Consider the following 25,724-nt stretch of genomic DNA (forward strand, 5'->3'; position numbering starts at 1 on the left):
TGCATAAAAGCATCTGCTAAATGCTACACTGTGCTTTTACCAAAATACCCCTATATGGTGCAGTGCTGTTCCACAAATAAGCTGTTGTTTGTTCTGCATTAGGCCTGTGCGTCTCTCGTGTTGTTTTTCTCGCACTCCTGTGATGTTTTTCCATCTCGTTCTGGTTTCACCTCGTTCTGGTCTCCGCATCCGTTTTTAGACACTTCCTGCCCGCAATGCTGTTACTTTTTTTTTTTTTTTTTTTTTGTCTTTTATTTATTTTAAGACCAGTGTTAAGTTCGTCCGTTTGTAATCACATGGCTGCTTCTGGTAAGTTAGTGGACAGTTCAATACATTCACACCCCAGCTGCTGGAAAAAACACAAAGTGTTCACTTTCTTACAGCTAATTTATTCTGTCTGACTCAGTACTAAGACATTTTGCAAACAGACCCTGCTCCTCTGTGCTGTACCCTGCTCCCATGTGCTGCACCCCTGTGCTGTACCCCACACCCCTGTGCTGTACCCTGCTCCCGTGTGCTGCACCCCTGTGCTGTACCCTGCTCTCTTGAACTATACCCTGCTCCCCTGTGCTGTACCCTGCTCTCCTGAGATGTACCCTGCTCCCCTGTGCTATACCCTGCTCCCCTGTGCTGTACCCTGCTCTCCTGAGATGTACCCTGCTCCCCTGTGCTATACCCTGCTCCCCTGTGCTGTACCCTGCTTAGAGAAGGGGTTAGTTCATTATTTCTCAGTGCATTAGTACACTGTGCTGTGCTTTTAATAAAAATGTTTACAAGGTGTGATATGCAATGAACCCACGTCCTGGCTTCCAGTCATCTGTATAAGCAGATGTTAGATCTGCCTCAGTAAGTCTGTCTGGCTACTGCAGCTTTTTCGTGGTTTCCGTTCTCCCCTTGGCTCTGAAGCAAACAGCTGCTTCCTGGTCTAAACGGCAGATTTGAAGAACTGCTCAAATTGGTTTTACTGGTTTCCAGATGGTCATACTGGTTTTGGAGTTGAGGAGCTGGTTGTAGCTAAACGATTACATTCTCCCCACCATGCAAATCTACTCGCTAACTAGATCTGAAGCGTGTAGTTTCGAAAGAAACACTTTTTTTTTCTTTTTTTAACACTTTCTTCTACACTAGGTTAAAGCAACCCCTGTGGCACTTTCACAGTCCTTTCACACAGAGAGTGAACTTATCCCGCCCCTTCAGGGCCACTTTTCCTGTCACTAACCAACTAGCTGTTTCCCCCAATGATTGACAGGCTTTGCAGCCAGTAAAATGCTTCAGGGGTGGGAATAGGACCCCTGTTGCACAGCAGTGCCACTCATTCTAGGTTTTACTAGGAGCTTGATCAGCCCCCCAGTGTGTCTAGGCAACAAGCTCAGGTGTGTCTTATTATTAAACTCCTAGTGAAACCAGGACTGGATCAAACTGCTAAGCAACGGGAGTCTAATTTCCATCCCTTGTGGTTGACCTCAAAGACACTGCTGATGCAAAATGACCTAGAAACCTAGTGTAACACACACACACACACACACACACACACACACACACTTTTTACATATTGATACTGTTGTCCTGTGTGTGATGTCATCACCCCTTGGCATCTGGAGGGTGCCTGAAATCAAACAGAACTGCGGACTGCACAGAAATGCACATCGAAACTGTGATAAAGTACTGAGGTTTTATTACTGGGCAAAGGAGCTTAACTCTTATGAAGAATAGGAATAACAGGCTCCCCCTTTTAAAGACGTGCTAACTAGGGTTTTTAAATGATTAGCTGTAGCAATAGCTCCGCTCTTCCCCTTTAAAGGAACGCTAAGGGTAAAATTCAGCAGGAATAATGCCAACAGTTATATACTGCTATCTAGCAATGATTGTCACGGAGCTGGCATATTTACAGACGAAACCGTATGGTGTTGCAAAGAATCAGTGCATTGTATAATCCCTCCACCTCCCTCATTGTTCTGTGCAAGCTTCCTCTTGTCGCTAAACCTTGCGTAGGAAAACTTCTGCATTTCAGCACACAAAATCTGAACTACCAGCACGCAGCGGTGTCTGATCTTCATTTAACCTCTGCTACAAAATAGTGCTGCAAAATACAGAAATAAATCTACCGGAAGCCAGAAGTAAAAAAATGTATTATTTTTTTTTCTTTCCAATTTTCCTGCAGTATTGTTAAGACTACAAAACGGAGTGTAATTCAATATGTTAACCCAACCTTATTCCTCGGATTTCATTCGACTTTATGAAGCGGAATAGTTTCATGCTATAGGGAGGGGGTGCAAGGGGATCACTAGCAGAGAGAGTGATGGATTCAGCGCTTGTCAGTGCAGGTTCCTATAGAAAATTCCAATCTTCAAATATAACATTATTTTAACCATGTAACCATGTATAAAGAATTCAAAAGTCTTCACATTTCCTTTAGCTGCGGCGTGAGACGGGAAAATATGTTAGAATAACAAGCATGGGGGCGAAGCCTTACAGCTGGCGACGCCCCTGTGGAGAGAGTCGAGGACAGGTAAAGCAGCGTGGCTCAGACTGCACCAGACGACATGCTGCGGTCGTGCAAGAACAAACAAGTTCCCACAGGCCCGGGCTGCACCAAAAACATGACAAGCCTGGGAGTGCCTGTGGAAATGCAGCAGGGAGAGCTATAACTGCGTGGAGCCTGGGTCCTGGAAACACTCCTTCCCTTCGTTTTCCATAGTAAAAGCACAGCAAAGTGTAACAAAGCACAGGGAGGTCTGGTAAAGCATAGGGAAGCGTTGTAAAGCACAGAGAGGTCTGGTAAAGCATAGGGAAGCATTGTAAAGCACAGAGAGGTCTGGTAAAGCATAGGAAAGCATTGTAAAGCACAGAGAGGTCTGGTAAAGCATAGGGAAGCATTGTAAAGCACAGAGAGGTGTGGTAAAGCATAGGGAAGCATTGTAAAGCACAGAGGTCTGGTAAAGCATAGGGAAGCATTGTAAAGCACAGAGAGGTCTGGTAAAGCATAGGGAAGCATTGTAAAGCACAGAGAGGTCTGGTAAAGCATAGGGAAGCATTGTAAAGCACAGAGAGGTCTGGTAAAGCATAGGGAAGCATTGTAAAGCACAGAGAGGTCTGGTAAAGCATAGGGAAGCATTGTAAAGCACAGAGAGGTCTGGTAAAGCATAGGGAAGCATTGTAAAGCACAGAGAGGTCTGGTAAAGCATAGGAAAGCATTGTAAAGCACAGAGAGGTCTGGTAAAGCATAGGGAAGCATTGTAAAGCACAGAGAGGTCTGGTAAAGCATAGGGAAGCATTGTAAAGCACAGAGAGGTCCGGTAAAGCATAGGGAAGTATTTTAAAGCACTGAGAGGTCTGGTAAAGCATAGGGAAGCATTGTAAAGCACAGAGAGGGCCCTTAATTGGGTTAAAGCTTACACGTGAAACGTTTGAGTTTAAACTGCAGAACAAATTCAGCAAAGCAGAGCACAAAAACAGCTGAAGAGTTTTTTTTTTTTGGTTAGTGGAATTTTTTCTTCTTGTCTTTTGCTTGCGGTTCTGTCGGGAGAAGTTAAGGCATGTTCCCCGCGGGTTTACAGCGAGTACCCGTGTGTGAGAGACTCGGGCTCTGAGGCATCAGTCAGGTCGTTTACTCACTTACCCATATAAGGATATTAAAACTGAGCAGCATCCTGTTTCACAAGTGTCATCACGCTGGGGGGGGAGCTGTTTTCTCCTATACCGATTACATTTTTCTGTTCCTCGTGTCCTGAAATTATTTCAAATTTCAAACTAATATTAAAATCGATTTCCTTTGGCAGTGTGCTGCATTTGTGTTCAAAATACCATCACCCCGATAGAACGAACTCATTCTGCTTCATAAAGACGAATGAAACATGCTGAATCATATTAAGATATTGAATTACATACCGCTTTGTAGTTTGCACTTAAACTTAACGAAGAACTGAAAAATGTGACATTTGGAAATCTGACATAGAATACTACTGTACTGCTTTTATGGCTTCCCATAGACTCGTTCTTAGGATCTGTAGTTTCTCTGATTACATGGTGTTAAATTAAAGCTGTCAATTAAGCTCATATAGTTTGGGCCATAGCTCCAGTGCAAACATAGACAAGCATCGTAAACACACAGAGGACTGGTAAAGCACAGGGGGGCATCGTAAACACAGAGAGGTCTGATAAAGCATAGGGAAGCATTGTAAAGCACAGAGAGGACTGGTAAAGCATAGGGAAGCATTGTAAAGCACAGAGAGGTCTGGTAAAGCATAGGGAAGCATTGTAAAGCACAGAGAGGTCTGGTAAAGCATAGGGAAGCATTGTAAAGCACAGAGGGGTCTGGTAAAGCATAGGGAAGCATTGTAAAGCACAGAGAGGTCTGGTAAAGCATAGGGAAGCATTGTAAAGCACAGAGAGGTCTGGTAAAGCATAGGGAAGCATTGTAAAGCACAGAGAGGACTGGTAAAGCATAGGGAAGCATTGTAAAGCACAGAGAGGTCTGGTAAAGCATAGGGAAGCATTGTAAAGCACAGAGAGGTCTGGTAAAGCATAGGGAAGCATTGTAAAGCACAGAGAGGTCTGGTAAAGCATAGGGAAGCATTGTAAAGCACAGAGAGGTCTGGTAAAGCATAGGGAAGCATTGTAAAGCACAGAGAGGTCTGGTAAAGCATAGGGAAGCATTGTAAAGCACAGAGAGGTCTGGTAAAGCATAGGGAAGCATTGTAAAGCACAGAGGGGTCTGGTAAAGCATAGGGAAGCATTGTAAAGCACAGAGAGGTCTGGTAAAGCATAGGGAAGCATTGTAAAGCACAGAGAGGTCTGGTAAAGCATAGGGAAGCATTGTAAAGCACAGAGAGGTCTGGTAAAGCATAGGGAAGCATTGTAAAGCACAGAGAGGTCTGGTAAAGCATAGGGAAGCATTGTAAAGCACAGAGAGGTCTGGTAAAGCATAGGGAAGCATTGTAAAGCACAGAGAGGTCTGGTAAAGCATAGGGAAGCATTGTAAAGCACAGAGAGGTCTGGTAAAGCATAGGGAAGCATTGTAAAGCACAGAGAGGTATGGTAAAGCATAGGGAAGCATTGTAAAGCACAGAGAGGTCTGGTAAAGCATAGGGAAGCATTGTAAAGCACAGAGAGGTCTGGTAAAGCATAGGGAAGCATTGTAAAGCACAGAGAGGTCTGGTAAAGCATAGGGAAGCATTGTAAAGCACAGAGAGGTCTGGTAAAGCAGGGAAGCAGGCACAGAGGTCTGGTAAAGCACAGGGAAACATTGTAAAGCACAGAGAGGTGTGGTAAAGCACAGGGAAGCATTGTAAAGCACAGAGAGGTCTGGTAAAGCACAGGGAAGCATTGTAAAGCACAGAGAGGTGTGGTAAAGCACAGGGAAGCATTGTAAAGCACAGAGAGGTCTGGTAAAGCACAGGGAAGCATTGTAAAGCACAGAGAGGTCTGGTAAAGCACAGGGAAGCATTGTAAAGCACAGAGAGGTGTGGTAAAGGATAGGGAAGCACTGTAAAGCACAGAGGGGTGTGGTAAAGCATAGGGAAGCACTGTAAAGCACAGTACTCTATAACTATGGGAAATGCTTAGCTATGGATGAATGATGCAATTAAACAATTAGAAGTTACTTGCATAGTGTAATAACCCATAGCTACTTCAAGTAGGCTTCCTACGCGCTTACCATAACTTCTAAAAAAAACATTTTAAAAAAATCGGAAGCACTAGCGATCATCTTTTAGAAGCCTTTTCAACTGATTCAACAATTTAAAAAAAAATTAATACAGAAATAAAATCAAATTCCGGTAATCAGATACCGCCTTTTTTTCCCAGCTGTAGTTCGTCATAAATCCTTCCGCCTTGATAATACAATCACTGACAACCTAGTCCCCCAAAATCCGTTAAAACAATCATTAAAAAAAAAAAAAAAAAGAAAAAACTTGAAACACTCCACCCCCATTTAATTATCGACTATCAAAAAAGAATAATTAATTAATTAATTAATTAAGAGGACATTTAAGACCTGAGGAAATACAAACATCCTGGTATTTTACACACACACACACCTCTCTATTTAAAGGGGCTCTCTTCCTCACTGCGCTCACTTGGAAGCCGCTGGAGCCCGAAACGTTAGTCAGGACTTTCAAGGTGGTGTTTTATTTTTATTTTTATTTTTTTACACCTCCCAAATTTATTTACTTTCCCATTGAAAGGAAAAAGCTTGCGCCTCAGGTCCTGTAGTTGTTCCAGTTCTTCACTCTCCTCTCCTCCAACTTTGTTGTGTGTTTTTGGTTTTTTTTTTTTTTTTGTGTGTGTGTGTTTGAAGTTGATCGATATGAGTTGGGATAGCTATGTGTCCAGCCTCCTTGCCGACGGAGACTGCCAGGACGCGGCGATCATCGGCTACAAAGACGGGGTGTCCATCTGGGCCAGCACCCCGGGTAAAACCCTGTGCAACGTGACGGTAAATCAGTTCATCCATTTAATCAGCTTTTCATTCATATGCAATCCCAGCCACATTTAAACGCGTCTGTCCCACGCACGTTTGAATGTGGTTTATTTTAATGCAGTTTTAAACTATTATGAAATAAGTTTTAGGCATGCATTGCAGTGGTAATAATACGCAAATACAGGTATGTGCAAACTAATTCCTTTTTTTTTTAGATTGTAACTTGCTTGAATGACTTGTCGCTACTACTGTTTCAACAGTAAGCCTGTAAAAGTTTATTACTGTTAAGTCAATGGTTAATGTACTAGACAGAGATACGGCTGTGCAGTAATCTGTCGTTTAGATACGCGTTGTGCATTCCTAGGTTTGGAAAGAAATAGTTTTACTTTAACTAGTCTACATTGCCCGGTAACATATCGGCATTTTTTGGGAGGGGGGCAGCGGGCGGGGTCAAGATCACACTGGAAGTAGTTTTGTGTTAATTTCAAAATTCAGACTTTTTTTTTTTTTTTTTTTTTTTCTTGCGCTTCTAGGTTGTGAAATTGAGTTTCACAACCTGAAAGTGCAAGAAAACTCTAATAGGACTAACTTTTATAAATAAATTTCAAGTTAACTCGGTAACGCCGGACGTGCCTCGTGTTTTTTTAAGGGTGATATTATATTTTTCAGGGGTTATTCGTTGGGGATTGTATACGCCATCGTGCTGAATTGGACCAGTCTGTTACAGTCTAACCTTTTCATTCTGTTCTCTTGCAATGCATGAAATGTAAAGCGATTGTCAGCCTTCATACTGGAGGGAGTGGCCCGCATGGCAATAGACAACGATAGGATTGACTAATTTTAAATCGCTGTATTCTGGGTGCCTGTGAAGACGGGTGCAGACACGATGACATCACCAGTAAAAATATACGTATTTTGAATGCATGCAATCAAGCGCGTTGCGTTCTACGTCGCGTTAACATTACTGTGTTTGTAACATGCGTACGTTTTTCCATTGCAGCTAACGTAGATTGAGAGAAATTATATATATATATATATATATATATATATATATATATATATATATATATATATATATATATATATATATATATATATATATATATATATATATATCTGCACGGCAATCCTGACTTTTTAAAAAAGTCTCCAAATTGGCAATTGCAGAATTAATAAACTAGTGTTGCATTCTCTCGCTGCACATAATCTTGTAACTTCCTTTTTTGGTTACAAAAAAACATCAACATAACAGGAAGTTACCCACGAAGTCTGACTTCCTCGGAAAGGGTGCAGACGTGACTCGGAGGAGGGGCGGGGCTAGCAACGATAAATCTCTTAAGATTCGCCAAAGTTTTGACACGTACTGGCTGATCAAACACTGACATTCAGGTTTGGCAAACGCATGACCGACAGCTGTCAAGGATGAAGTGGTGGGGCTGTATAATCCGCACCCCCCCCCCCCCCCCCCCCCCTCAGTGTGGTTCTAGTGAAGCTGAGGAGGGACTGGGAGGGAAGCAGTGTGGTTCTAGTGGAGCTGAGGAGGGATGGGGTGGTCCTTGTGTGGGACATCAACTCTCAGAATTGTTATATGCAGTGCATCAGAAGTGCATGTGGTCCAGGCACTAGAGACCATGGCATTCTGGGTGTTGTAGTTCCCAGGTCTAGTGGAGATTTGCCAGGCACAGACATGGCTGTGCAGAGATCAGGAATGTCTGAGCTCCTTCAGGGCAGTAAGATTTTTCTGTCTGTGCTCCTGATCGACTCTGCACGGTCCGTGCTTGTTGAAACCAGCTCGAATGCCATTGTCGTCTACATGAACCCGAGGCAATGCATACCCATCCGAAGACTTGTTAGCAAAAAAAAAAAAAAAACACTAACTCCACTGCCTTCCACCCTGCAGCCCAGTGCTTCCTCCAACCACTGAGCTAGTCGAACCCACTGCCTTCCATACTGCAGTCCAGGTGTAGTTCTCGCAGGTAACTGTAGGGGGCAGGTTACAAAATGTTTGCCTGTCTCTAGTGCCATGGTGCTGATCCCAGCCTGGCCTCAGTTTCCCTTCCTGTGTGTGCAGCCATGACTCACCCTAGCTGGGGTGTCGCTTGCAGCCTGGTCACCTCAGCTCGCATGCCTTTGCTGTCCAGTGCCTAATGAGTCCAGAGGCTTGATCTTTTTGGGCTCCCATCATAACCTGTTACTTTTTAAACCTCCCCCCCCCCCCAGCCCGAGGAGATCGCTGTGCTGACTGGGAAGGACAGGACAAGCTTCCTGACCAATGGGCTGACCCTGGGGAAGGTCAAGTGCTCCGTCCTGAGAGACCGCCTTGACACGGAAGAGGAGTGGACCGTGGACCTGCGGACGAAGGCTCCGGGAGAGCCCACCTACAACATCTCTGTTGCCAAGGCAGGCAAAGGTAGAGTCCTGCAGCCCCCTGTAGGGTGAACGCCTTGCGATTGATAACGTTGAATGAAGCCTGCTGAATGTTACGTTCACATAGTGAATTACACACCACTTTGTAGTTTTCCCATATATGTCATTGAAATGTTCTGAAATCTACATAAGCACTATTATGGTTTCCTGTAGACTTTGGCAATATTGTTGTGTAGTTTTCTTCTGATTGTGATAAAATAACTTGTCTCAATCCTAAAGTTCTAGGTGATGCTAACCCTTTGCCCGTAGCGGTGTGTATATAGGAATTCTGTATGTGTAAATCTTGCTGGTCCAGCGATTTAAAGAAAGAGTCTTGATACCAGGAGGTTCCCAGCTCAGATGTTGACTCCCTGTGTGTGGGATCCTGAGCGAGTCGCTGAACCTCCTTGTGCTCCGTCCTTCGGATGAGACTCGAAACAAAGGAGGTCCTGTTGGAAGTGACTCCGATGCATCGCAACCGCTGCTGTGTTCACCCCCTAGTCTCCAAGTCTCTTTGGAGAAAAGCGTCTGCTAAATTACTATATGAACCTGAGTTAATTTGTCTTTTTTTTTTTTTCTCCTTGTGTGGTCCTCAGCTCTGGTAGCTGTGATCGGCCACGAGGGTAAGCATGGGGGGCTCATGAACAAGAAAGTCTACGACATGATGAAGCACTTGAGAGCCTCTGGGTACTAACCCCGCCCCTCGACTTCCTCCTGCACCCTGATTGGACTGGGACCACAAAACGGAACACGCCAAGAGAACCGCTGCTTTATCTGGCCACGAGAACTAGTTTAGAATAAAAAATAAATCTTTTTTTTTGTTTTTTTTTTGTATTAAGTGTTCTATATAATTTGACAGAAGCACTTAAACGGGAGATAGTATATAAAAGCATTGTGTCCTAGCCGTGTATCGCCATGTGTTGCAACTCTGTTTAAAAAGAAATAGAACTTAACCTGAAAAAAGTCTTGTTTTTTGTGATTTTAAATTTCATTTCTGACCAAGTAATGTGGGAGGGATCAACCTGTTTTTTAAGGCTGTCTCGATTCCAGCAAGTCTTCGCTCCTGTGTACTGGCATCGTGCTGTGGAGAACTGTAGGAGAGGAAAGGAGCCTCTGCTTCACAGAGTGGTGAGGGGGTGGGGTTATTTAGCCATGCTGCCGAATTGCTGCAATCCTTTTAGACCTCAATTTAAACTCATTAAAGTTTTAGTAAAAACTATCTGATTTTAATGTATGTGTCAACTTGAGACAAACATAAAGTGTGCTACTTCAGCAACCCTAGAGCCCAAACACTGGTCTGCTTGCCTGAGTTTAGTTTCAGTAACACTGATGAAGGCACTAGAGCCCAAATGCTGGTCTGATTGATAATTTTATATAACGACAAGCACACATGCAAATTGGTGTGAAAAATAATCCTACAACCCCATCTCCTTGTTGGAGCAGTGGGTTAGTGCTTAGAAGTCTGTCTGGGATCACAAGCATAAAAATTCAAGCATTCCTGAAATGTTCTCTCGTGCCTCCGTTCCTGAGAAAAACAGCCGTCCTGGTATAACTGGGAGGCGCAGAGACCTGGGAACAGGCTTGTGCAAGTCCTGACCGCACCCTGAGCCAAATGCCAGCTCTGCTGAAATACGAAAGGCTGGGGTGATCAGCGAAACTGAGATTAATATGAAAGCTCTAAGCTAAGCGTCTCACCTGTTGAGGACATGACCACAGACAGGGTGAGTCATACAGGCAGGGGAGCCCAGGGGTCCCCAAATTATTATTTTTTTTTTGGGGGGGGGGGGGGTGAGGCTGATACTGGAACCTCAACCTAGGTCTCCTGGAACCAGGTTACAAGCTAGCGCTCACGAAAAAGTCGTGTTCCTTCAGCTTAAAACACGCTTGCAAATTTCTGCTTAACAATAAATCCTTCGAACAGGTTTTCGTTGCTCAGAAGTTCTTGAAGCTGTCAACAGGCTACCTTACAAGCAACAAGTTCAAACGCAGCAAGGAATGCTGCCTGCCTTAACAAACAAGCCCCAGTGACAGCAACTCCAGTGAGGGGAGCTACAAGAAGGGGAGTGTGGGGAGAGGGGAGAGACGGATGTGCCTGTAATCATGTAGAAATCCAGATTTCTAGTAACAAAACATACTGAAGGCGTTTTATTTTGGAACAAAGCACTAGGCAGGCACCATGCGGGATCAAATATTAAAAAATGTGTTTACAGCATCATAGAAGAGTTTTTTTTATAAACGAAGGAAGCACACCCTGCTAGAGATTATATTTGTGAAACATGTTTATTGGTAATTCATTTCTTAAAAACTACATTTACAGAAGTGTGCTTATACATTTCATTTTTAACTTTTTAAAAAAAAAAAATTGAAAGGAATGTAGTTCCCCCCTCCCCTCCCCTCGTTAATTCTCTGATACCACATAAACATCCCACAAAACAATGCTTTGGGTGTGATTTCAACAAGGGAGAAACTGTAATTAGTCGTTAGAAATACTGAAAAACTTATCATCTATTGCATTTTAGCAGCAAACATTTTTATTTGAAGTAAAAGTTATCAATATGTTTCTTTTCATTGTTTTAACATTCAGATATTCAGTGCAGCTATAAGCCAGCATTATAACTTTTTTCAAGTTGTGCAAATCAAGAGAAAGGGAGGCTCTTATACTCTCTGAACAGCCTCCCTCTGCTAAAGCAAAAACAACTTCAAAATACACCGACATCAGGTGTGCACAAAAGCAAATTACAAACCCTGCACTAACCCTTTCATTCAATTTAGACTAGCGCAGCGAGTTCTCGATTATCAAATCACCACGAGATTAAAGAATATTCTTCAAAAACAAAAAAAAAAATGAATTTCACAAACCCATCGAAAACCCAGTTTGCCCTTTACATGGACACACAGAAGATGACAAAGTCCTGCTCTTTCAAACTGTTTTTGACTAACAAATGTACCCAAATAGAGTCCCTTTTGCGCCGAGATGAGCCACGGGACGAAGCTGAAGACGACGTGCGCGCTTCCCAGCTCACTTAACATCACAAACAGCGTCTTGTCTTCCAGGAGAAAACTCTGGTTAGTGATGTGCTTGTTAGGCACTATTAGGGAGTACAATGTCTTCCACAGAAACCCTACAAGAAAACGACTTTTACAGGCACTAGAGATATCACAGGTCTGGATAACGTTTATTCTTTATTTTACATTCAAACTGACCCAGATTTTCTTTATAATTTATTTTTGCACAGTGGCATTTGATACCTGGCACTGCATCAGTTCCTGTGCTGTAGGTCACACTCACTGTAACCTGCAGCACAGGAAACGACAGCAGGAGGCAGTTTAATATTGTGGTGTGTTTGAGAAACAATCGAAATAAAAAAAGGACAAGCATACAAATATAAAATCACAACGCATTCCTCACCGCAGAAAGGTGACAAATGGATCATTGGAATCCCCAATAGAAACTGTATACATTAGTGTGTACTTAGTGTTTTATGGCACAGATGAAACAATACATTTTATATACAATTCACCAGAACTGAAGGAAAGCGTTACATTCTTAAGGGGCTTCAGAGAGAGGGAAAACTGGGGGTACAAGACAAGAGAGTTCGGGACAATGCAAAGCAGGGCTGGGCAAAGCTGGCTCTTCCACTCCAGGTCTTTGTTCCGACCCTGTTCTAAAATCGTGAGCCAATTAAACTCCATCCAGACCGAGTTCATTATCTCACTGCAGCTGTTAAACAAACCTGGAGTGGAATAGCCCTCCAGGAGCGGGACTGACTAGACAGCCCTGGATCAGGGTATAGAAGAGCCCAGCTCCTTTTGGGAGTCTATCAAGGGTTCACAAGACACCGTGTTAAAACAACAGAGTAACAGATTTGACAGGAGGCGATTGGGACACAGCGAAACCTGTCCATTACACAGCAGGGTCTCCACTTCCAGTTTCTGACAGGCTGTGGGGGAAAAAAACCACTAAGAATTTGATTTTTTTAAGCTTCAGTTTCATCCGAAGGGCTGCATCTGCCGAATGAACAGAAGCATCTAAACACGACTTCTGCTCACAAAAACAGTTATCATAACAACATAAAGAGAGAATTAAAGCAACAGGTCGATGATGCCAGTTCAGAATGCTCCAAAAAATTACAAAGCTGCCGGTCTTTAAAAGTGGGCAAGGGCACTTAATGGATAAGCTGCAAAGACCCTGCATGCCAAAGCATAATTAACAGGCTTCAGCACGTCTCAATGAAAGAGTCAAAAATAAAGATTCTCTAAAAAGGCGATTCATTCAGTATTTTGTGAAACTAGAAAGTAAAAAAAAAGAGCCCAGATATGGAGATGAAAAGGTTCCCTCAAAACAGTTCCGCACCCCCCCCCAAAAAAAAAAAACACTTCGACAGATAAAAAGCACCCTTTAAAACTCTGAACGGTGCTCCCCCAAAACTCACCTTATTGTGTTTGTTAACTTAAATTCTCCGTACGCATGAAGCCATGCCAAAATACATTGATTTTCAAAAGACCTTAAAAAAATGATCAAACAAAAAAAAGTCTAAGACATTCTCTGCAGAATAAAAATAAAACATATAGACTTTCTCGTGGCTGTTCTGTGCAGGGATGGGAATAAGACTCCTGTTGCACAGCAGTGTGATCCATTCCAGGTTTTATTACTACCAGCTTGATCTGGTTAAAAATATCATAGCAAAACCAGGAATGGATCAAACCGCTCTGCAGTGAGAGTCCTGTTTCCATCCTTACCGACAAAGACAAAAAATAAAAAATAATAATAATAATAATAATAATACCACTCACGGTAGCAGTACTAGCCTTTGTTTTATTATTACTAATCAGGTTTGAGGTCAATTCTTGTTTTTGCATTTCAAGTCCTTTTTAACAGTCTATTCCTAATTCTGCTAAGGGAACTGATCTTTCAGAAATCCTCGCTGCGACTGCTGTTCAACTGTTTTCATTTGAAGACGACTTCACTGGCTAACAAAACAGCGGACTTCAAATTTTAAAAAGTCCTTTGCCCACCGCTGCGAGAAGCTCGTTCCTCGCAGAACACCCCGCATTGCCGTTTTGATCGGCGACGTGCTGGGATCGATTCAAAAGGGGAACGATTTAAAAAAAAAAAAAAAAAAAAAGGGAATTGAAAACCAGGAACTGACCCCTAATAGTTATCAAAAAAAATCAGGATGACAGCGATTCTACACAAAAAGAAAGACGAGAGTGTTGCTAGACTCGGACCGGCCCCGTGGCTGCAGAGTGTGCCTGGACTGTGGGCTGCTCCGCGGACAGCAGGGGGGCTTCGCTGAGACTCCCCTCCGACTCCGAGTCCTGCTCCTCGTTCTCGAAGGTGTAGTAGCTCTCCACCGGGGCGGCCAGGCTCGCTGACTCGCCCATCGACCCGAAGGCCTGGCCCTGCGCCTGGGATGTGCTGGCCGGGGAGGGGGGCCCCAGCAGGGGGGTGCGCTCCGACTCACCCCCCTCGGATCCCGAATCGGACTCCGAGTCCTCCGCGGTGCGTATCACACGCTGCTTGCACACGGGGCAGGTCTTCTTGGTCTGGGTGAGCCACGGGTCCACACACTTACAGTGATAGGCTGGGAGGGAGGGAGAGAGAGAGACTGGGTGAGTCAGGGGTCCATGCACTTAGCGTTAGGCGGAGAGATTTCACATGGGAGGGGCGGTTACAGGAGATACATCGACTGGGTGTGTGGGGGGCGGGGGGGAGTGACTGGGCTAGTCAGGGGTTCATGCACTTAGTGATAGTCTGGGAGAGAAATGAGAGACTGATTAGGTGAGGGGATAGGAGACACAGCGACTGGGTGTGAGAGAGAGAAGAGAGGGTGCGAGGACATGCAGTAACGCTGAAAGAAATGAACCAGAAGTCTCTCAATGGCGACTGGGAAAATAGAGGAACTGTGATTGGGTGCGAGGATACAGGAGTTGGCGACTGGAGGCGGGGCTAAAGGAGACACAGCGACTGGAGACACTATTCACTGCGCGGGAGCACTCACCGTGGGAGCAGGGCAAGATTCTCAGCTTGTCCCCTTCCTCATACTCATCCAGACAGATCGCGCACACATCATACTCATTACCTGCGAGGACAGAGATTTTTTTTACAATTATATATTTCTCCAGTGCAGTATTCTGGGTGTTTTCAATCTGCCTTATTGTTCCAGAACAATAAAATAAAAATAAAAAAAACAAAAACATAAAAAGTACCTAATTTACCAGAGTGCTAAATAAAGTTTCACATTCAGGTTGGGTTCAGTAACATCAATGAATTAAGAGACATTGCCGCGTTGTTTTTTAAACACAGCAATGCAAGGACCTCTTTCTCTATCTCTATATACAATCTGCTATAATCTATACCTGTGTATTAAAAACAGAGCCTTCGTTGAATGCACTGTAACCTTGTTTGTTCCAGGCTTGCACTTAACTACCTGCATCTCATCTGCTTCGTTTTTGTTTGTTTTTTTAAAAGGGAGACAGGAGAGGGAGAGAACGACGCGCCGTTCGCCTGGGTCTATTACAAAACATGAAGCCAGAACAGTTCACTTCCTGTCATACAGCTGACCACAAAGGAGGAAGTGGTAGAGGGGCAAGGTTTGCGTTTTTTTTTCCTGCAAGCCAGGAGCACACAAACCTAGCCAAGTTGAGCAAACTTCAGACAGAGTGAGAGAGAGAGAGAGAGAGAGAGGATTGCCTTATAAGGCCAACGAGTCGAGCAAAACCGACAGTGGCTAAAACAGAGCCGAGAAAAGGCACTTCAAGACTTTATCATCCGCGCGACGCTAAAACTAGGAGCGAGGAAAGAGAGGCTCTCATTTGAGCACAAGCCGCTACTCTCGCACTGAATACATTTTAAAAATAAATACATTTTCCATTTAAAAAAAAAAAAACAGTGGTCTCGCTGTTATCTGCTTCCTGCCAAACTGTAGAAGCCGACCCAAGACATCCTAATAATGAAAAGACACAAAAAGGCAGTGAGGAAACGATAACCAACAGCTCTTAATGCAGGCTTCTGATCAAGCCGGGGTATTCAATTCTGGCTCTCGAGATCTATTCCAGTCCAGGTCTTAATTCCAACCAGATCCTGAATTAGTTAATTGCCTCTCAGCAGGTTCCGTTAACTACATTAGAGCCTGCTTGGAGTGAAAACCTGGACTGGATTCTATCTCGAGGGCCAGGATTGAGAACCACTGGTGTATTGGTGTAAAGACAAGGCTGATGGAAGGACTTGTCTTCCAGGAGAAACTCTGGTTAGTGATGTGCTTGTTAGGCACTATTAGGGAGTACAATGCTTTGTTCTGGAGAAGCTACTGTGCCGGGAAGTGCGACCTTAACAGATAATCTGAGAATACAGGAACACAAAGGGAGAATCTCTCTACCCCACATCATCACGGTTTTAAGAGGGAGACACACAGGTTTGCTGTAACACGTCTATTTTAAAAAAGCAACATTAAAAGCAGCATATTATTGATAGGACTGCAGTGCTTCACAGCCTAGAGGCCCAATTATCCAACTGCACTGCCAAGCTGCTATTGTGCTGTTTTGCAATAAGGATATATGAGTATATCTTTTTTTTTTGTGATACAGTAATCTGCACCTGTAGGAACACAACCTATATTTGGTTGATAAGAATCTGACAAATAGCAGAAGCAGAGTTGCTTCCAAGCTTTATCAGCTACCCACAGACTTCTGCAAGAGCACTTGAGCATTTAAAAAAACACACTGATGTCTGACTCCACTGTAGATCCCCAGTACAGCTCTGAGTTCTCTACGCTAGACTGTATTGAATTAGCTGGATCTCAGATCCCCAGTACAGCACTGAGTTCTCTATACTAGACTGTACTGAATTAGCTGGCTCTCAGATCCCCAGTACAGCACTGAGTTCTCTATACTAGTATGCATTTTTAGTCAATTTTCAATGTAAAGTCTAAAGGCAATGCAGCTTTGAAGGTCAACGTCGAGTAGGTTTTGATCGGGTGCAACCCTAGCATAGAAACTTGAACAGATGTTTGACTTCACCCCTGGCACGGCGTTTCTGTGAAGGAGGAAGAACCAGAGACCTTGTCTCCCATCGCCTTGCACGACTAACGCTTTGAGTCAGCTCTTAAAAGAAGCCTTTCGATATCACTCACTCCCCCCTAACTGCTTTTAACTACACACAGAAACCTAGACAACAAGCCTTCAGGCAATGTTCACCTGCAAGGACAAGCGGCTGCACCACAAAGCAGGCCCAATTCAAGCTGCATCGACAGGGTTTAAATACGTCACATTGAGGTATAAATATGCACTCCGATATCCAGCTATTCAGAGACAACTGGCGTTTTTGGTTTGAAGAGCTGAACGGGCCAACAAGCATTTCATTTTAACACAGCCTCTTGCGAGCCAGGAGACCGCAGAGGGGGCTGGGGTGCGCGTGCTGGAGTAAACGTCAGGAGTACCTCGAATAAGCAAGCCACATTTGCGTCCTGCTCATCTGCTCCTAACCTCGTTTTTTATTTGAGTCTTCGACGCAAGCAGTGTCAGTTTCAGGTTGATCTTAAAAGGCGGCGCTGCTGTTCAAAATAATTCAAACGGGGCCCGATTTGTTGAATAACAAATAATAACTAAAGGTGGCGTTGAAAAGTTGATATTATTGGCATCTTCAATCAGATTCTCATTCATGTAATAATATCTTTGTTTTTATAAAGCGCCTTTCATAGTGGACCACCATCACAAAGCGCTTTACAGAGGCAGGCTGTGAACTGTGCATTATATGCAGAGTCACTTTCAAAACTGCAAAGATTTGTGAGTCTTGAACACACAGAGACACACTCTTCCAGCTCGCTGGCCTTTCAAAAAGCCTTTTCAGCGGAGCGGTTCTGTTGAATCGTTGGGCTGTTTTAGTTTGTTCGTTTTCTCCTGCTTGAGTGCAAACACAACGGGCGGGGTTCGTGCTGTCGTGTGCTTTGGAGTTTCAAATCCGGAGTGGGTGAGGGCTCCCCCTGGAGGAAGGGGATAGAACTGCAGTGATAGGTTATGAGAGGCTACAAGATAGGCCATTGAATGGTTTTCTCTGCTTTTTCCAGAGAAAAAACGACTAGAGACATTTGCTTGATGTCTTTTTGATGATGTCGGACAAGGTCCAGACATCGGAATGGAAAGGGAAAATTTTAATGTCGGACCTGGTCTGGCATAAGAGGTTAATATTGGGTTTTGCTTGTGAAATTATTATCAATCGTGTGAGAGAATAACTCTGATCTGAAGATGTGTTTCATCCCCTCCTCAATATCCTGCTGAAAGCAGGTGCAAATCAAAACGGTGGGAACTGAACGATGTTTCACGGTGAGATTTTAAAATCATGACAGTGCTGCAGATAGAAGGGGGACTGGACTCGGGACAGAGGGAAGAAGACACCTCTTCACACAGAGAGCGGCGAGGGGGTGGAACATGCTACCCAGGGTTTCCAAGTCCCGCTGTCGAGGCAGAAGCACTGGGAGCCTCCAAGACCCGACTTGAACAAAGTTCTGAGATCAGTCAGCTGCTGGGAGCCGGGCGACGGGCCGAACACTGGCTCGTAAACTTTATGTTCTTTGCTGGCTGGTTTGTGCCACAGCTGCCTGTTTTAACTATGTAAACTAATTCTTCTGCTGTATTTGCATGCAACTAAAAAACACAAAAAAGGAAAGGAAAATCGAGCTTTCCGCAAACCTGTTTGAATGGCTGTATTGTTATCCTCCGGCTGGCATATAAACTTTATAGTTATGAACCTCAAAATAAAACAATAAAAACGTCTCGCTTCCAAAGACCTTAAAAAGCAGAACAAACAGACGCACCATAAAACCTGTCTGATTTCACTGGGAACAGCGGACAAGCAAAACAGCATGCCAAACACGTTTCTTACCGTGATTTCTCAAGTCTATACCAAAAACAAACCCTGGTTATTTATCTATTTTTTGTGCACCATGCGTGTTAACCACACTGGCTGTGTCGTTAAAAACGCATTTGGCTTCAGCTTTTTCATTAATGGCACAGCAATGATGCGAATCCCTCGCTTTGTTTGTTTTTACCGGACACAGCTGAACTGGTTCAGAAGCAAAACTGAATTCCCAACACACGCCCTCTTTTTCTGTCCTGCAGAGGGCTGAATTTATTGTTTTGGAACCTGTAATAAAATGGCTGTTGATCCACCAGTAGCAGCCTGTGTAAATGACACGTGCTGGAAGTCTATCGGTTAATAGAGGGTATCGTACCTTCCAGGATAGGGTACGGCAGGGTTTGCTGTATTATACAGGTATTCTTATCTTTCAGGATATGGCAGGTCTGACTCTCACCTTTCTTGTACTTGTGGACAGGGATTTTCTTCAGCTGGCTCTTGGTCAGTCTGTTTCTCTGGATTCTTTTCCGGTACTGCACGCAGCGCACGATCTGGAGAATTCAAAGGATTTTACACAGCGCCCGTCACTGTCACGGCAAAACCAACTCCAATAAAAAACAAAAAAACCAGGCCTGTTAAACAAGCCGAGCGACAAATGAATGAAAGGCAAATAAAAACACTAAATTCAAATCGCTCTCCGAAAGCCTTGAGAGAACCAACAGACAGAGTGGGAAAGATAACACTATTTACATTTTTGCAAGCAATTATTGTTATTAATATTTTATTTATTTATTTTTTTTAATCAATTTTCCGTTTCTTCAAAAATTAAAACCAACTGCTCCTAAACGGCAAGGCTGAGTGCCAAAACCAAGGGAAAAAAAATATATATCCTGAGACATGCATTTAATAGCAGCGGTTTTTATTCCCTATGCACTGAACGTCACCCTGTTAAACTGGGACTCACCATGATAGTGAACATGACTAGGATGACTATTCCAACGATTCCGGTAAAGGGAATGAGGTAGAATCCCAGCGGGAAGGGCAAGTCCGGGAGCAGCAGCAGGTGACCGCTGTGGACAAACACAACGATTAGGGTCCACAGCAGGGGGGAGGGGGTTAGTGGAAAGGTACTGCACTCATCTGTGTGTCTGTTACAGGCCCTGTAAAGAGGTGTGCACTGTGCTGTACAGCTAGGCAAGGCAAGAGGCAAGTCACCTGGTGATATCATAATAGGGCACGTGTCTATGGAGAGTCCTGAGGTGAAAGTCACCTATATTGATTTTCTTTTTCATTGACACCCAGGAGCTGCACAGTGGGGATTCAGTGAAATGGTGACCCCTGGAGGACAAAGGCCAACCCTGCAGGTGTCAGCTTTGATCTCATTGGCTGTCTGGGACCCCTGGGACCCCTGCGCTCCCCTGACTGTGTGACTCCCCCCTGCACACCACGCGGCAGTGCCTTTACCAGGGGAGACCCTCGGGGACCCCTGCACTCCCCTGACTGTGTGACTCTCCCCTTCACACCACGCGGCCGTGCCTTTACCAGGGGAGACCCTCGGGGACCCCTGCACTCCCCTGACTGTGACTCTCTCCTTCACACCACGCGGCCGTGCCTTTACCAGGGGAGACCCTCGGGGAACCCCTTCGCTCCATTGACTGTGTGACTTGCCCTGCTTTTACCAGGGGACCCTAGATCATTGTCAACAAATAAATAAACTGATATCAAAAAGTAGAACGTCTTTTTACTGCAGTCTTCTTGGAGTTGCTATGAAGGGCTGGCGGGTGCTGCTGGAGACACTCACCCCTTATCGTACATGTAAAACTCAAGCAAGGACTCCGATGCTGTGGCTCCTATGAAGAGGGAGGGGATCTCGATCTGACGCACAGTCTCCTCTGCGGGAACAACAGGGCGGGTCAGTGAAACACACACAGAGACACACACACAGAGACACAGTGACAGTGACATAGACAAACACACACACAGAGACACAGTGACAGAGACATAGAGAAACACACAGACATAGAGAAACACAGAGACACACACACAGGGACACAATCGCACACACAAACAATTGCCAGTAACACACACACACACACACACACACACACACACACACACACACACACAGCCTGCTCACTGCCACGTCCCAGCCCCTCGAGTGTTGCCGTTCACTCTGGTCTGCCCGCTCCGTGTGAATGAATCTGGCTCTGTGGAGTGAGGGCGGGGGGGGGGCGGGGAGGGGGGGGGGGGGGGGGGGGGGGGGGGGGGGGGGGCAGTGCGGCTGTGCTTCAGAGTCACTCACCGTTGCTGTAGCCCATGTTGAGCAGACTGTTGGAATCGACGTTGTGAACGAGGGCAGCGCTGTATCCAGCCTGCTGAGCGTGCAGGACCTGCGAACACAGAAAGAGAACGAGAGCCCTCAACTCTACAGCCCCTCAGACACAACACTGAGCACAGCTACAGAACGAGAGCCCTCAACTCTACAGCCCCTCAGACACAACACTGAGCACAGCTACAGAACGAGAGCCCTCAACTCTACAGCCCCTCAGACACAACACTGAGCACAGCTACAGAACGAGAGCCCTCAGCTCTACAGCCCCTCAGACACAACACTGAGCACAGCTACAGAACGAGAGCCCTCAACTCTACAGCCCCTCAGACACAACACTGAGCACAGCTACAGAACGAGAGCCCTCAACTCTACAGCCCCTCAGACACAACACTGAGCACAGCTACAGAACGAGAGCCCTCAACTCTACAGCCCCTCAGACACAACACTGAGCACAGCTACAGAACGAGAGCCCTCGACTCTACAGCCCCTCAGACACAACACTGAGCACAGCTACAGAACGAGAGCCCTCAACTCTACAGCCCCTCAGACACAACACTGAGCACAGCTACAGAACGAGAGCCCTCAACTCCGACAGCCCCTCAGACACAACACTGAGCACAGCTACAGAACGAGAGCCCTCAACTCTACAGCCCCTCAGACACAACACTGAGCACAGCTACAGAACGAATGCCCTCGACTCCGACAGCCCCTCACACACAGTATAATAAATGAAGCTGTATTGCCCTGACCACAGCTGAGATTTCTCCAGCCTACCTTGATGTCAAAGTTGCAGTCATATCTTCGGATCAGGACGATGAACTTGCTGGCGTTGTTGCTGGCAGGGGGGCCCTCGATAGGGGAGCAGGCGTTGGCAGGACGGGCATTGATCAGAAAACCCTGGAAAAGCCGGGACGGGACACTGCTGTATACCTCCAGTCATTTACGCACACACAAGGACTTGAACTCAATGCACAATACAATATTAAACAGACTCTAAGCTGAAAAAGACCCAGTGGTTACTAACTATCCCAGCAAAAACACACCTACCTTTAATCCATCTTTAGGCAGCTGGTTACCAAAAAGGGCAGGCAGGTCATCAAACATCACAGTAGTGTTGCTGTTCGACACCTGATTAAAACACACACACACAGAGGCAGAGCTGCATTAATACACCGAGCATTAAAAGAAACTCATCACTATTGTAACACATTTATTTTCGACAAAGAAATAAGGCATATGAATGATGGACGTTGACTAAATGTTTCTGGTTTCTTTTGAATCACTCATCCTTGACCACGCTTGAGTGACTGAAGCACTTAATCACCTATCTAGTGAGGCAGTTGACTGGACGCTGGCTATGGAGTGATTTTAGCTGCTGAATTGCAAGCCTGAATAAAAGGAATAAAGAAAAATCACAGAAAAAAAAAAAATATGCCACGTCTGTCGAGAGAGCAGCGCCTTCGTGCGATCGGCATGTTGGAGGCTGGACTGGGAGACTGGGCTGTGGCTCGCCGTCTTGGGCGCTCACAGCCAGCAATTTCAAACCTGGCGAGACGGTATAGCCAGACACACTCTGTCAATGACGGGCCACCAACCGGGAGACCAGGAGTCACAACACCTGCCCGAGAGCGACAGATCATTCTGCAGCATCTTCGTGATGTCAATTGTTAATCAGTACAATCAAAAGTTACTGCACCTGTCACTTTTCAATCACATCTAGTGAATTTTATCCAAATAGAAGTGATAAGTTTCTTTTCGACTCCTGTTGCGCAGCAGTTTGATCCAGTCCTGGTTTTACTAGGAGTTTAATAAGACACACCTGAGCTTGTTACCTGTGTGCTGTGGTGGTTAATCCAACTGCTGTGGAATGGGAGTCTTATTTCCATGCCTGAAGGTGGAGCACAGCTCTGGCCAAAAGTTTTGCATCACCCCCCTCTAGAATGAACTAATTTTGCTTCATCAAAGTCGAATGAAACCTGCTGAACAATGTTAACATATTGAATTGCTTTGTAATTTTCCATATATTTAATGGCAAAACTGACAACTGAAAAATGTGACTATTCGCAAATACTACTGTACGAATAATATTATGGCTTCTTTCTTTGGCGGGATCATTTTGTAGTGTCTTTGATTAATAAAAGATCTAAATTATGTTCATACGGTTTATTTACTTTGCTGGTTTGGTGCAGCTAGCCCTGGTACTCACTGCGTAGATGAAGGCTCCTGCCAAGGGCAGCTGCCCCAGCAGAGGGGGCAGCAACAAGAGAAGGGGAGCCAGCGACAGGGGCGTCCTCCCAAGCATCTTCACTGACCTGCAGGGGGCAACACAGAGCCGCATTCTTAATCAGAGAGAACCTAATACTTGTGCATTCTGCTGTGTTAAATGGAGTTCTCGTTCCTATACTGCTAGAGCGCTCTGCAGTGTGGAGAGTGGAGTTCTCTTTCCTATACTGCTAGAGCGCTCTGTAGTGTGGAGAGAAAAACTGAACCAGAGGCTTTTAAGAAATCCATTTCCACGTGGGAGCCTGGGACCTCATGACAAACAGATCTTGCCACCCTCCTGCCTCACTTCCCCACTGTCACACCGCTTTCACTTCTTCAAAAACAAAACCAACGCAGGACCAAGACTTCTCAGCAATGCGCCAGCTCTAGCCACCCCTCGTTGGCGTAAGAATATTCCCGTTTGGTTTTTAGGCCTTTCAATTCAGCGCTGTTGGAGAGTTTAATATCTATGCATGACTTACACTTTGATTAAAGCAGGGCTTCTCAAACCCCGGTCCTGGGGACTCCTGCTGGGTCTGCCGGGTTTTCGTTCCAACCAAGCTCTCAATTACTGAACTAGACCTTAGACCTTCCTTAGACCTTTGTCATTGTTTTCAGCTCTTAAACAGCTGCAGAGTTCAAGTTAGAAAATGTTATAGCTAATCTGCAACTGTTTAAGAGCTGAAAACAATTAAAAAGATCTAATTAAGCAAATGATCAGTTTAATGAAGGGTCTAGCTCAGTAACTGGGAGCTCGGTTGGAATGAAAACCAGCAGCCGTCTCCAGGACCGGGGTTTGAGAAACCCTGGATTAAAGCGAAGCCTGTTTATTTGGTCTCAGAAGCGAGCGATCTTTCTAGTGGCGACACCCTATTGACAGTGTGGCTGCATAACCCTGGCGACCTTTATTTTTAAGGAACGTAAACTGAATATTTTCTCTTCACGGCAAACAAACAAAGGCCAGATGTGCGGAGAGCTCCTGAATTCTGAAATCTGCAAGCGCTTGACAGTCTACCTTTAAAACATGAGACTCAGCGGTCCTGTCTTGCTCAGGGTGGCGCATCCGGTAAAGGCCCTTGTGGACTTGCGTCTGTCACTCAGGTCTCGTACCCGACCCGTATGACACCAGATCCTGCCCGGGTAGGTTCTGACCCGGGTAGATCATGCCAGTGTGAAAGGGGCTTTATTAAACCTGTACTAAAACTAGGAATGGATCCAACTGGAGTCTTATTCCCATGTGACTTTACTGGTCTAATAAATTGCAGATGAGCTTTTACCTACACACAGTGGCTGATCAAGCAAAAGCAGAGAGTGCGGTCCAGTGGTTAAAGTCGAGGGCTTGTCACCAGAAGGTCGCGGGTTCAAATCCCACCTCTGCCACTGACTGACTCTCTGTGTGTGACCCTGAGAGAGTCGCTTCACCTCCTTGTGCTCTGCGGATGAGATGCTAAATCAACTATTGGAAGTGACTCTGCATATAATGCGCAGTTCACAGCCTGCCTCTGGAAAGCGCTGTGTGATGGAGGTCCACTATGAAAGGCGCTATATAAAGATATTATTATACATAGTAAAACCAGAGGGAGATACAGTACTCTTAATTCCATGCCAGAAGCACTAATTATATATATATTAGCCATTTTGTTTCAGCTGAGAGATGAAAAATTTCACATGCCCGGGTATTCACCCGACTAATAAATGTTATTCCTAAGAATAATGTAAAGTTCGCCTATTATTTTACAAGCTAATATTATCAAATGTGCGGCATATGCGCGGTTTTATCAACAGCGGTTTCGAAAAAATGAGATTATATATGTCATTGAAGCAAATCGACAATGTACACAATTCTTTAGTCCGATAAAAAAAAAAAAAAGCGAATATACTGTAAAGTCACACCACGGAATAAATGAAAACAACACCTGTGGTTTGAAAACACAGCACCCCATAAAATACGATTATAAGTTTATTTGAACAAATGACGGTTAATGCGTTACACTCTACTTATTGCAGTAAATTTAAGACGTTTTATTTATTTCGCATTAACTATAATCATCGTTACAAATTCCACTGTCACACAGCCTCAGAAATTAATTAAACTTTAGCGGCAGTAAGACTTACAAGCGCCAAACACGTATGTGTTTATTTACTCCCCCCAAAAAAATACAAAATACGCTTCTTCTGTTTCCTTACTTACCAAACAAACTCGGAGAGGCTGGTCTGCCTGGCGGTCTCTCAGGCCAAACTGTATTTAAAAACCTTTTATTTTCTGCTCTTTCGCAATTAGGGTATACGGAATATGGGAAACTGCGTTTATTTTAATCGCCCCCCGGGGTGCTAAAAGAGGGTTACGCAGCGTCCTTGTTCTCGATATTATGATAAGTTTCCGCCGCTTTCGTCTCGGTTTCTTGTGTTTACAGTTTGCATGCGAGGGCCAAGATGGAGCCGGGCAGATC

General features: G+C 44.8%; 2 protein-coding genes across 3 annotated transcripts; one reads left to right on the forward strand and one right to left on the reverse strand.

Annotated features, from left to right (window-relative positions):
- The first annotated feature begins 6,065 nt into the window (after positions 1-6,065).
- On the forward strand, positions 6,066-10,046 carry LOC121306528 (profilin-1-like). Its single transcript, XM_041238285.1, has 3 exons — positions 6,066-6,436; positions 8,642-8,831; positions 9,424-10,046. The coding sequence occupies exons 1-3, from the start codon at positions 6,308-6,310 to the stop codon at positions 9,519-9,521; spliced, it is 417 nt and encodes a 138-aa protein (XP_041094219.1). The 5' UTR covers positions 6,066-6,307; the 3' UTR covers positions 9,522-10,046.
- A 1,047-nt stretch (positions 10,047-11,093) lies between these two features.
- On the reverse strand, positions 11,094-25,703 carry LOC121306527 (E3 ubiquitin-protein ligase RNF167-like). 2 transcript variants are annotated; one of them, XM_041238283.1, is made up of 10 exons: positions 25,466-25,703; positions 23,219-23,324; positions 22,060-22,140; positions 21,787-21,909; positions 20,983-21,070; positions 20,482-20,572; positions 19,645-19,750; positions 19,138-19,231; positions 14,830-14,910; positions 11,094-14,412 (listed from the first exon to the last, which is right to left on the reverse strand). In XM_041238283.1, the coding sequence occupies exons 2-10, from the start codon at positions 23,312-23,314 to the stop codon at positions 14,045-14,047; spliced, it is 1,128 nt and encodes a 375-aa protein (XP_041094217.1). In that variant the 5' UTR covers positions 23,315-23,324; positions 25,466-25,703; the 3' UTR covers positions 11,094-14,044. The 2 variants fall into 2 exon arrangements, with proteins under 2 accessions (XP_041094217.1, XP_041094218.1); XM_041238284.1 differs by lacking the exon at positions 25,466-25,703 and adding an exon at positions 24,552-24,678.
- Positions 25,704-25,724: the final 21 nt, after the last annotated feature.

This window comes from Polyodon spathula, chromosome 48, assembly GCF_017654505.1.
Source record: "Polyodon spathula isolate WHYD16114869_AA chromosome 48, ASM1765450v1, whole genome shotgun sequence".
NCBI lineage: Eukaryota > Metazoa > Chordata > Actinopteri > Acipenseriformes > Polyodontidae > Polyodon > Polyodon spathula.

Excerpts from the sequence above, each read along its gene's own strand:
- LOC121306528 (XM_041238285.1), top strand. The coding sequence starts at position 6,308 with ATGAGTTGGGATAGCTATGTGTCCAGCCTCCTTGCCGACGGAGACTGC. Across the intron at positions 6,437-8,641 it reads AAACCCTGTGCAACGTGACG|CCCGAGGAGATCGCTGTGCT; the intron begins GTAAATCAGTTC and ends CCCCCCCCCCAG. Across the intron at positions 8,832-9,423 it reads TGTTGCCAAGGCAGGCAAAG|CTCTGGTAGCTGTGATCGGC; the intron begins GTAGAGTCCTGC and ends TGTGGTCCTCAG.
- LOC121306527 (XM_041238283.1), bottom strand. The coding sequence starts at position 23,314 with ATGCTTGGGAGGACGCCCCTGTCGCTGGCTCCCCTTCTCTTGTTGCTG. Across the intron at positions 21,910-22,059 it reads TGCCTAAAGATGGATTAAAG|GGTTTTCTGATCAATGCCCG; the intron begins GTAGGTGTGTTT and ends CGGCTTTTCCAG. Across the intron at positions 14,911-19,137 it reads TGTCCACAAGTACAAGAAAG|GTAATGAGTATGATGTGTGC; the intron begins GTGAGAGTCAGA and ends CTGTCCTCGCAG.